General features: G+C 47.4%; 1 protein-coding gene across 10 annotated transcripts in view; it reads left to right on the top strand.

The window, feature by feature from the left end:
* KCNQ2 (potassium voltage-gated channel subfamily Q member 2) overlaps window positions 1-11,732 on the top strand; it is a 65,061-nt gene extending 53,329 nt beyond the window's left edge. For 5 of the 10 annotated variants that reach the window (XM_063172476.1, XM_063172481.1, XM_063172479.1 and 2 more), the window contains 5 exons: window positions 269-377; window positions 905-1,036; window positions 3,810-3,917; window positions 9,494-9,617; window positions 10,316-11,732. In XM_063172476.1, the coding sequence (XP_063028546.1) occupies window positions 269-377; window positions 905-1,036; window positions 3,810-3,917; window positions 9,494-9,617; window positions 10,316-11,023 (1,181 nt within the window). In that variant the 3' untranslated portion in view covers window positions 11,024-11,732. The remainder of the gene's footprint in view (window positions 1-268; window positions 378-904; window positions 1,037-3,809; window positions 3,918-9,493; window positions 9,618-10,315) is intronic. The other 5 variants (XM_063172483.1, XM_063172485.1, XM_063172486.1 and 2 more) reach the window with 3 other exon arrangements.
* The last annotated feature ends 711 nt before the right edge of the window (window positions 11,733-12,443 follow it).

Consider the following 12,443-nt stretch of genomic DNA (forward strand, 5'->3'; position numbering starts at 1 on the left):
ATGGTTGGACTTGATCTTAGCGGGCTTTTCCAACCCAAATGGTATTCACTGGGATTCACTGATACGGGGATATGTGAGAGCTGCACTTGGCACTGCTGAATGTCACCTAAGCACATCCTGGGAAATGCTCTCATCTGGATGCTCAGCAAAGGCTTCTCTGCTGCATCCCCTGGGGTTGCTGTTTGTGATCTGCCTCATCTTTCCTTGTGCAGCACTGGCACAGGGAACAGTAACGTGTTGTGTTTCTCCTTCCCTGTCCCAAACCCAGAAGCAAGCCTCCCTGGAGAAGACATTCCTGATGAGAACAAAAGCTGCAACTGCGAGTTTGTGACAGAAGATTTGACACCAGGGCTGAAAGTCAGCATCAGGGCTGTGTGGTAAGAGAGGGAGAGGGGTAAGCGGTTCAGAAAAATAAATTATAGAGAAAAATGAGAAGTGTAAAGCCTGAGAAGTGCTGGCAAATGCTGACATGTGTGTGCTGCAGGCTGCTTTTCCCCTGGGTGGCCTGCCCTGCTTTACAGACAATTTTGCCAGGAAGGGCAATTTTTGCTTAGGGAAGGAATAAATGGAGAAACAGGAAAATCCCCCGCAGGGATGCATCCAAATGACAGTTCTCACCAGCTCTGAACGTAATGCTGACATTTCTAAAAGTGGTGCAGAGAGCACATGCACAGATGACAGTCCAAGGGGCATCAGGGACCCCCTGGTGCAGACAGGGCTTCAGCCACCGGCCCCCGCAATCCCCTTCCTCTCTCCTCTTGCTGCATCCTCCCCCAAACCCACAGGGTTGGGATTTATTCCATTTTCCCTCCAGAGCAGCTCCCTGCAGTGTTTTTTACCCGCCATGAAGCGGGTCAGGCTGCACCCAGGGACGTGTGATGATTTTGCTGTCTGTCTCCTGCAGCATTATGAGGTTTCTGGTCTCCAAGCGCAAGTTTAAGGAGAGCCTCCGGCCCTACGACGTGATGGACGTCATCGAGCAGTACTCAGCTGGGCACCTGGACATGCTCTCCCGGATCAAAAACCTTCAGGCCAGGCAAGAGACCCCTCTCTTTGCTTCATTTTCTACTGCATTTTGTTCACTGTGGAGGTGTTTTCAGGAGAGACACTTCTCTTTGCAGCTACAGCTTATTCTTTTCCTTTTTAAGACAAATCCCCATGGAACATCAGTGCTAATGGCTGGAACCCACAGGGATAAGCAGGTCTTTAGGGCAGGGACTGCCCTGAAACTCCCTTACTGCCCATCTCAGGACATACAGAAATCATGGCTCATCCTCCTGCTTTATTTGGGGAGCTTTTGGCAATATGGTTTATCCCAATATGTATATCTCCATGGTCCTCCTGGCAGGGTGCAAAGGTTTGGTGCCCCAGGTTTAAGGCTGATGTGGGTCACTTGGTACCTTTCTGGGAGTGAAATAAGATGAAATTTGATGTCCTGGCTGTGGCCCTGCTGCCGCAGACACAGAGAGCAGTGAGGAGGAGGCAGCAGCTCCCTCCCACCGTTGGGATGCTGAGCTGCTTCAGGAGGAATCCTTCCTCAGATGGCACAGTCTGCTGAAAATCCGTGCAGATGGGAGTGTCTCATCCAGGCCCACCAACGTAGGTGGGGTTTAGCTGAGCTGCATTTCAGCTTCTGTGCTCAGATTTTAGGGCAAGATGTGCTCATTTTAAGAGGAGAATGAATGTGGAAAAGCGACAAATGGAACCGAGAAGGTTCCATGTTTTTCATGTTTCTCCTGGAAGAAAAAAACTCCTCAAACATTTGATCCCTTGAACAGAGGATCAAAGTTTAATCTTTCAGTCTGACCACTTTTCCCTCAGCCCTGATGGGAAAAGCAGACCCCAAGCCTCCAACAGCCCTGGTTGTGTTGGCTCAGCAGAAGTGGCTCCAATTCTGCAGAGTTTGAAGGACACCCAGAACTATGGCAGGGCTTGGCCATGGGCAATCTCCAGTCAAAAAAATACACCATTTGCTTTTACACTTGGAGAATGAAATTGCTTCCCTTGATGGCTGTGGCAGCCCAGTTTCCCCTAGAAGCCATTGAGGAAGTTTTCCTTTAATTTCAGACCCATTTAAGTCCCCGGTAGAGTCAGCAAATATGAAGGAAAAAGAAATGTTTGTATATGCAAACAGCTGACATGAACCTCAGGAATGAAAGAGGAAAATTGTCTTGGGAAAAAGAGGAGTCTCTGTTCTGCCATGAATCTCTCAGAGACCATTTTAACTCTGCTATTTTTGATGTTCAAGACGCAGAGGTAACTTTCTCAGCCCTGCTGCACACTGTGCTTTTCCCAGAAGGAACATTCTCCCTTGCAATGGAGACCAAAATATCCTGGAGAATTTCCTCTGTGTGAGCCTCTCACTCCCGTTCTGAACAAATTCAGTGATCATAGATCCAAGATATGTAGCTGAATATAGAGGGAGAAGAGAGGAGGAAGGGATTGAGATTTCCTAACTTTAGTAACCTGAACCAAGAGGCCTTGAGGCCACCTCTGCAGTGGGTCCTGGGCATTTGGATTGTCACCTCTGCTGGCTCCAGGTGGGATGCCCGAGTCTCCAGCACCCTGAGGGCTGTGGCAGATAGCCTCACCACCCATCCAGATCTCCCCAGTCCTTCAGGGACACGTGCTGCAGAGACAAAGCAGTTTGGTTGTCTGCTTTTTTGGGGAGGTTGGGGTAAGGAATTGCAGCTTTCGAAGACCAAACTGGATTCTTCTCTTAGCTGTAGGAGGACTGTGAGGATGAGGCTCTGGGGCTGGAGAAGGCCACCACCCATCCTCTCACAGGGAAGCCAGGAGGACCAGGAGCTGCTTCAAATGCACGAAGCACCTGGGTTTGGGATCCAAGACTGCCAGGCAGCTTCATTGGTTTCACTGTCCCCACTGAGCAGGAGATCAGTGGTGGTGATGGGAGCAGACCCCTTTGGGGCCACCCTTTGGGCACCAACATGTCCCACGGCTGGGCACCTGCCCAGTACAACTGGAAGGGCCCCCTGTAGACAAGGCCATGGCCAGTGTTGGACTCTGAATCCATATGGTGGATCCCAGAGAGGAAGTCATGGGGCACCTTGGAGAACAGATATTTTAGTGTCCCTTTCCTTCACCAGAGCCCTGCGCTCTGCCTGCCAGCCCAGCTCAGCTCTGACCTCCCCTAGGCAGGGCTGTGGTGGATTAAAGCTGCATCCAGGCACATTTCTGGGGTGTTTACATGTACTTTCCTCTTTAATCAGTAAAACCTCTGTCACTGTGTCTGCAATGTGCTCTTTTCAGTGTTGTGTTCACATTGTCTCGTGTTCCATCCCGACACCTTGCCAACCATGGATGTCTCCCATTCATTGAGTTATCCAGCCCTGCAGCGTTCCTCGCCGACTCCCAGCAGCTCATACTTCCCTGAACTAGCTGAGGATGTGCTCTCTAGCACTGGAACTGAAAGGAGGATGAATATATGTTGTTTCATGTCCAGCCACCTCAATGGGATATTGCCACACATATGCAAATATATTCCAGAGGGTAAAGCATGGTGCCTGTTATATCTGGGGCGGGGGGAGCTCCTAATGGTGATGCAGTGGTGCCTAAATCCCCAAATCTTACCCTGAGGTGGGTAAGACTCTGGTTTTTCACCAACAACCAGGTGGTAGGCGAGAGCCTTCTGTTTCCAGTGGATTATATTTTCAATTTCTCTCTCTTTCTATCCCTGTCCTTCTGTTTGTCAGTTGTTTCTTTCCGCGACTTTTCTCTGACCAACTTTTCTCTACGTGTTGCTTCATTATGCATTTTGCTGGTGTCTTTTCTCTTATTTACTTTGCCAGGATAGATATGATTGTGGGTCCCCCACCCCCTTCAACTCCCCGGCATAAGAAGTATCCAACCAAAGGACCCATGTATTCTTCCAAAGAGTCTCCCCAATACTCGCCTAGGTTAGGATTCACCAAAATGCCGCTTTCTCCGGAATTTTTTTTTCATTTGCTTAATGTCAAACCCCCTTCATGCCAGTTATATGACGGCATTTCTCACTTAGCAGTGCAGCCTGCTAAATCAACACTCACTTGCTGCTCTGGGTGTGCTCTGATTTGCCTTCAAGCCAGAGGGGAACAAAAAAGGGGATGTTCGTTCAGTCATCAATAACCATCAGTTCCTTCAGCAAGCCTATTTCCTATTTTCAGTCTTCTTAGAGGTGTTAGAAAGCTAAATTGTGTCTTTTTAAACGATCTCATATTTTATCAGGCTGTCTTCAAACGTAGAAGGTGGAATATTTACCCACAAAGCCAATATAAAGTGAACAATCCACTTCCTAAAGGATGACACCATCCACACACAAGCAAAGGAGCCTCTGCAGCTCTTGGGACAATTAAATGAATTTATTTCAGTGAGCAGAGTAAGAATGAAGTGTTTTGTAGCTGATGAACACAGTGATCTCTATTTCCTCCTGGTGCCATTTTACTGACCATGGAGGAAAAAATTGTGTTGAAGTACTACAACCATGGGACTCATATTCTGAAAAATAAGAAATCAGTCTTGATTTTCCAAGCAAAAGGAGCAGGAGTCAAACCCAGCCCTCAGTCACACAGCGAGATAGTTGTCATTAAGATCTCTCTAAGTAAAATCATATCTGAAGCTCATGCAATGAGGAATATATTCTCCCAAAAATCCCCAATTTAGGGCATTCTGAGGTCTGGGCAGCAAGGCCATGAGCTGGACTGTATTTTCTCCTTGTACTGAGACCAATAGAGCCCAAAGCAGGTATAAATATTTGCCAGAAAGTAATTTTCCATGCAGAAATAGTAGGTGATTTTCAAATGCAATAAGCTTAGCCTCAAATATTTTCTTTCCCTAAATATATTTGCCTCCCTAAGAGCTAATATGTGACAAATCTCTTGATTTTTATTTAAGCTGCTCTGAGTAATCTTCACTAGAGAAATGTAAGTAAAAAGAATATTGAAAGCTTACCTTTTCCCACTCAGCTAGCTCAAACATTAAAAAAAATTGAATTTTCTAGAAGCCCAAAGCTTTATGCTTGGAAAAAAAAATGCTTTCAGAAAAGTATTTTTTCCCATTCTTCCTCCCTGGCAAAAGAAGTTTTTGAAAACAAAATAACCCTGCTATCTGCAGAAACATTTATATTTAAATTTAAAAATACATATTCAAATGGATTTTGTTGTATTTAACCTTTAAGATGACACGTCCGACAAGCCTTCACTAAAAGCAAGATTTTCATGTGAAAACTTGTGCCTCACACATAGCAAAGGTGATTAATGGATCTGAGGGGAGGAGGCCTCAAAATGGAATATTTATTTTATTCAGTCCAAGACTGTTGCTGTATCAGCTTCATGCTAATGACTCTCCCCCCACCATTTATACAGTTTCTAATACTGATTTAAAAATCTTTGCCCATGCCCACAAGGCTCCTGGGATGTTTAGACTTTTTAATGTAATTTCTCCTTTTTCCAGTGGTTTTTTTTTCCATTTCCCCCTTATCAAGCCGTGCCTGCAGAAAGCAGCAGGATGCAGAAGGCTGCTGAAATCTCTGTTCCCACCCATGAAAAGGCATGTGCTACACTTAATTTTTGGCAGTTTCATCCTCCCACAGACACCAGCAGCACTTGTGAGGTGCTCAGGGGGCTGATGGGTGGGAATCAGAGCTCTGATCCAAAAACCCTGGGTCAGGCTCGGCTGCTGCCATGGTCTTTGTCCTGTGAGACCCCCATGGATGGCTCCAGCCTCTCCTTTTCAGTCTGCACCCCCTGTTTTAGCCAAATTCTGCCCAGAGAAAGGCCATGGGAGGGATGTCCCATGAGCTGTCTTCACCCTATGGATTGCTCAGTTCAGCCAAAATCTTTCTGCAAGAAGCTCCCAGCAGAGTCAGGGGGATCCTGGTAGGTGCCCGCAGCTGTGGTTTGGCTGGTGGTGTTTGCTCCATGCTCTGCACAGAGACAATTTGGATAATATTTAGCCTAGAATAGGTGCAATCTCAGCTGTAATTTTTAGAAAACAGTTGTTGATCTAAATTTGTCCAGAGCAAGTTTCATTGCCAAATGAAGGGGTAAGTAGCCAGTCCTGTGACATGGATGAAGGGGGTTTGGCTTCAATGCCTGGATTGTTTACAAAAATTTATAAGAGATAAAGGACAAAAAAGGAAAATATTTGACTATCTATTCCCAAACACTTCATTTTTATATCATTTGAGCCGTTTGACCTTTTGATGTCTGCTTCTGGCCCGAGGGTGACAAATTACACCTCTTTGCATGCACTGTTAGCATGAAGCATAATGAAGCATGAGAAAACCTGCACTGTGGCTGATGCAAGAATTTACATTTTTTTTGTATCATTAGAAAGAAGGAAAGACAGTAAAGTCCACTTTAAAGAGCAATCCCCTCTTCTTTCTCCCTCCCAAAGTGAGGCCCAGCAGAGCCAACCAGGGACAGCAGATGGCACAGTTGGTTGTGCATCCTTAGAAATCTCTGAATCCTCTTCTGCCAGGAAAGGAAGAACATGGGGCTGGCTCTTCCAAAGCTTCAGCTGAATTATTCCCTCTGCACAAGTGTATTTGGCACAGCAAAAATAAGTATTGAGAAGACACAAATCTCCCCGTGGCCTGTAGTGTAGAAGTGGGGTGGGCACCCCAGAAGATTCTTGGTCCTTTGTCATGCAGTAAGAACATAAATTATCCCCTTCTGCTTCCTATAGTGGAATATCTTCTTTCTTCTTCATCTTTTGAGCTTTGTTGCCCAGCTGGGACAAAATCTCAAAATCTTGTAATGGCTAAAAGGACCTCCTGCTCTTGGTGGTTCTGAGCTAGGTACAGGTGGGTTGGGGAGCTCACAAGGAATTTCCTCTTTTCTCTTATATCAGATAAGTCACAAATGAAATCTGGGCTTTGCTGAGGGTAGGAGCACTCTCCTGTGCTCCAGCTTGTGCCATGGGCAGCAAAGGGGTAGGAGACCTTGACACTGGTTTCTCCCATAAAGTAAGGAGGACTTGGTTCACCTTCTCCCCTCCCTGCACTGAAGCCAGAGGCCCAGAGCTGCCCCCTGCACCACCCTTGGTGCTGCTCTGCCTCCAGGGAGGGATCTGGCTCTGCTTCCTCAGAGCTGTGGGAGACAACCACCCCAGGAGTCAGGGCTGTGTTCAGGTACAGACACAAAGGGAATGAATCAAGCAGGAATTCTGGGCTCTGGTGTCAGTTCTATAATGGGAAAGGGCTTCTGAATGCTTCATGGGTGAGCTCTGGGAAGGGCTTCAGCCCTGCTCCTAAATCCCAGCAGGTCTAAAGGCAATTTGAAAGTGAGCAACAACTGAATGCTCTTCTTAGTGATCACTCCAGCAGTGAAGTGCCAGCTGGCCCCTGAAATGGGCCATGTGAGGGTCACTCACTGGATAGCTCTTCTCTACAGATATGAAAGACAGCAGAAGTCCTGCCTTGATTTCTGCAAGGTCAAAATTAGGGTTAGGATGCAATGTTGGGTTTTCCTCTCTGTGTCACAGTCTGTCCTGCCTCCCTGCTCCACTCCACAGCTCCTGAGGGACGTCTCATTTCCATGAGTGGACATATTTCAGTGTCACTGTGCTGCTGGATGCGACAGGAGGACAGAGCACCCCGACTGTTCTCGGCCTTCTGCAATACTCAATAACATTTAGACTTTGGGCCTCTTTAAACTCATGTTCATTCTTTTACCAGTCTACTTGCTTGTGCATACAGGAGAGGAGGTCATACAGTGGCTGTACCACGCCTTGGCTTGTGATTCCCCACCAAGGTAGCCCGAGGTACCCAATTTAACAGCTCTTTGCTTACATGGTAACGACTTTGTCCCAGGATTTCTTGTGCTGTATGTCCTGTCAGTAACTGCATCCCTCGTGGGGAGTTCCTGTAAATGTCAGTGACTTCCTTCTCCCATTACAAGAGAGAAATAAGGCATGCATATTCCTCACACTTGTAATTCCAGCACTTGGTGCTCCTTGTACTCCTGTGCTTATATTGCTAAGCAAAGGATCAAACATGGCTTTTTAAGCAGAACAGAATTCTGTCACATCCCTGCCCAAATCAAGTAGCTTCTGGGATTAAAGCTAAACTCTGAAACAATTGTTGGCTTATATTTTCTGTCTTTGGTATGATGTGCTCATCCACTTCATCTCTTTGAGCCAGATCTGGTGCTGTAAAGTGCTGTTGCTCTAATATAAGCTAAGGGAGCCACGCTGGTCCATTCCCACTGGTACCTGTCCCTCAGTGTCAACAGCCAACATCAGTATGAAGTCCCTGTCCAATGTGAAGCAAACAGATGGCTCTTGTGTTGGAAATAGCCTCACATCTCATTCCTTTCCTTGGTTTTTGTTTGTTCATTTTCCCCTGTCTGTCTGTGTTCAGCTCCTTCCTTTTCCTCCTCCTGGTGCATGGACCCATGGCCCACACGGCAGAACTGTGTAAGAAGCATTTTGAGTTTTTGCTCAAGATTCCTCAACTTGGTTTCAGTCAGATTAATTAACCCTTCTTTCCCCCTGCCACCCTTACGTTTGGTGCATTATGCAAGAGTAAAGTTTGCCCAGCACAGAATTAGTCCATAAACCTGGCTGCCATTAAGAAGTTATTCCAAAAATGAGTTGCTCCCCAGACTTTGGAGGGATCAAAAAGCTCCACTGTTTACTCTGCAGAAATTTATATTCGATGCCTCTAATAAAATTGAATTCCAACTTCCAGGCTGGTTCTACTCTCCTCCTTTCCCTGCCTATGGAGCTGTTAATCAAGCCAGGTGTTTCCATACTGGGAATAAGGAAGTGCAAATGTGACGTGTGTAAAGAATTCAGTACCAAATTATGTGCCTGGTAACCTTTCCCAGCTGATTTGGCAGGAGCCTTCTCTGCTGCTTCCAGCTGGGAGCCCTGCTAATAAAAACCAGTAAATCTAGCAGTACAAGTGTGAACTGCATTGAGATGAAAACAGTTTGGTAATGTTTGGTGAGTTCTGGCCAAATTCAGCCTTGATGTAATTCCACTAAAACAGTAATCACTGCACCTGTTTGTCTGGATCTTAGGACAAGCAGCTTATTTTCATGGACATGAGAATTACACATGGACATTTGCATGGAGGAGAGGTAACTGCTGCAAAGACTGAAAAAGATCCCATTGATATTTGCTAGACAGAAAACTTGATCTTCCCCCAAAACAATAATTTCTCAGCGCAAATAAGAAGTTAATCGATTTGGGAGAAAGCCAGCTAAAGAAATTCTTTGCAGTGGGTAAATTTACTGTGCATAATGTGCCAGGTTTTATCTGTATAAACAGAAATGGATAATTTCAAACTCCGCTAATACCGCTCTGAATTTTGCATCTGAATTAACACTTCAGTGCCACTGCGTGTCTGTGAGTAATTTGGAGTGTTAGCTGGGAGAGAGGCTGTTGCTTTGTCCCGTGGAGGCACAACAAGCAGTGCCCTCCTCACCTGCTGCCTCCAACTGACTCCAGGTCCTTTTCCGGGGGTGGGGGGATTTTCTGATCCCGCTAGAGTTGACCAGATTGTTGGGAGAGGATCCTCCATGACCGACAAGGATCGGACCAAAGGGCCGGCAGAAGGGGAGCTGCCCGAAGACCCCAGCATGATGGGCAGGCTTGGAAAAGTTGAAAAACAGGTATCTTGGGTCAGGAGAGGGTTCTTGTCAGAGAGTGTTGCATGCATTGTGTTGGTTTTTCCTTGGCTTTTTCCTTTCAGTGGAATGTTACCTTTTAGTTAAAAAAAATGAGACCCCTGAATACTTTGAAAAAGAAGCAAGGTGGATGTTATGAAAAGGCACTAAATGCCTTGGAAGCCTAAGTGCTACTTTCAAACCAGGCATCTTAATTATAGTTTAGTGAGTTTGTAAAAAGCCTGTATTCTTTTTGAAAACAGCACATTGGTTTCTTTGCCACCACACTGGACAAGTTTCAAATGAATCCCTGAGCCTGGCTGCTGGAGCCGCTGGCCTTGCTGAAGATTTAAAATCTTCCTAGAGCATAAGGCCCAGAAATCCCAATGGCCTTCTGAGCTCAGACGAGTGCAAAGTGCAGGAAGGAGCTGGAAGGAGCAAGTGTTCTCCTGCTTTTCTAGAACTTGGTGCCAGTCATAAAGATTAGAGGAGCATAAGGAAAATCCTGTAACAAGGTGGAGAATTAAACCCTTCAGAACAGGACAATTAAATACTCTAAAAGTTTGAGATGCTGTGGGTCACTGTAGGCAGAGGTGATCTATGAAGCCCAGTCCCACACTTGTGCCTGGATGGAAGTTGCTTGTACTCAGGATGTTGATGTGCCTCAGCTTGCACATAGTGCTGGAACTGTGGTGTTTTTGCAGGTTCAGTCCATGGAGAAGAAGCTGGACTTCCTGGTGAACATCTACATGCAGCGGATGGGCATCCCACCAACGGAGACAGAGGCTTACTTTGGGTCCAAAGAACCAGACCCGGCTCCTCCCTACCACAGCCCCGAAGACAGCCGGGAGCACATCGACAAGAACGGCTGCATCATCAAGATCATCAGGTCCACCAGCTCCATGGGTCAGAAGAACTTCTCCGCGCCACCAGCCCCGAGCAACGCCTGCCCGCCCTCCACGTCGTGCCAGCGGCAGAGCCACGGCTCCTCTCCCATCGGGGACCCCGGCTCGCTGGTCCGGATCCCGCCTCCGCCCTCCCACGAGCGCTCCCTGTCCGCCTACAGCGGCGGGCACCGGGCGAGCAGCGCGGAGTACCTGAGGAACGAAGACATTACAACCAAACACCACGAGAGTGCCATGAGAGACAGCGACACGTCCATCTCCATCCCCTCGGTGGACCACGAGGAACTGGAGCGCTCTTTCAGCGGCTTTAGCATCTCCCAGTCCAAAGAGAATTTGGACATCCTTAACAACGGTTGCTATGCAGCCGTGGCCAAAATCAGACCCTACATTGCAGAAGGGGAGTCAGACACCGACTCTGACCTGTGCACGCCCTGTGGTCCCCCGCCGAGGTCGGCCACGGGCGAGGGACCCTTCAGTGACATGGGCTGGTCAACCCCCCGGCAGTGAAGCCTCCCTGCAGCCGCTGCGCCGCCTCCCAGCGCTGGCAGCTGCCCGCTCCAGCTGCCCACGTGTTGAACTTCTCAAGGAGATTGACAGCTAAGGTTTTCCTCTTTCTAGGACACCCTTAGCTGGCAGATACTTTCTTGCAGCTTACTCTGGGGGGGACAAGCAGGTCCAAGCCTGCACTTGTGGAAGAGGTCACGGTGATGAGCAAACTGGAGCCGTGAAGTCCAGATTTCTTTCATACTCTCTTTCTAAGATCATTAGGTGAAACTTCCATGGCGCAGAGTAGGCAATTTGCATTTCTTGGGAATCTTCAGAAGCGCAGGGCAGGAATAAATCACCCAGCCAAGGCTTTTGTAGATCACATTAACTGGTGGCTGACAAGTGTTAGGTGGGAATTGATATGTAACGGCAGGAGCTGATCACACCTTTAGGTATTTTGGAGTCAAAGACAGAATATGTGTCTGTTTCTGGCTTAGGTTTCAGGGCATGTGTAATAGTGAGGGGTTGTTACTCTGTGGTTCCTCATTAGCTGTCAGGAAGGTGACATAATTCCAATATAATACATGGAAAATCCCTGGAGGAGAGGGATGATGGCTGGGATATTTCCATGAGCAGCGGACGTGGCCTTAAGTGGGACTTGCTGGGGTACTGCTCTGAACCATAGCAATTTGGAAATGATCCCATCTTGGGAAAAACTCAGAAAATATGAGCTTGAAGAGGGACAATCCAGAGGGCAGAGAAATGAGACAGAGAAGGAGGACAAGACACTATGGGGATGGAATTTTTTATTTTTAACCATGTATTATATTTAATTATCTCTCCTTCTGCTGACAAGGGACTTGGGGGTGCTTTGAAAGCAAAGATGAACGAAAGGCAACCCCTCTGAAAGGCTGCCATGATCCCAAGCCGTTCTCATGGCCAGCAATTGGGGAGGCACAGCCACCAGGCAGAGGGAGAGGGTGGACATGCAGGATGCTGTGGTCCCTGCCTTGCTGTGAGTGAAGTGCTGAGCTCCATCCTCTGGAAGCCCTGTTGGTCAGAGTGGGCACTTTTCTTATGGTTTGCATTGTGCCTGAACACTTTATTGCACACACTATGCTCGTGAAAATCTTTCCTTTCTTCTTCTGCCCTGCCAAGAATCTCACCCCCCCCCATTTTTGGGACATCCTTTGGTTTGTTTGGATCCCTCAAGCTGAGTTAAGAGGCTCTGCTTTCTTTCTTTCTTCATGGTCTTTCAGAAGCCTCTTGCCCGTGCTTGCCTGCAAGTTGTGCCAATCCCAGTCTGCTCCATTTCGTTGTGGAAGCACTTCCTCTTGGAAAGGTCATTGTGTCATTACCAGGAACCTCAGCAGCTCCTTCAGCTGGGGGAAGGCAAGGGGAAAAGTGATGCGCCAAGTTTCTTTTGGGACCAAAACAAAGC

The sequence above is a fragment of the Melospiza melodia genome, chromosome 19 (genome assembly GCF_035770615.1).
Source record: "Melospiza melodia melodia isolate bMelMel2 chromosome 19, bMelMel2.pri, whole genome shotgun sequence".
Classification (NCBI taxonomy): domain Eukaryota; kingdom Metazoa; phylum Chordata; class Aves; order Passeriformes; family Passerellidae; genus Melospiza; species Melospiza melodia.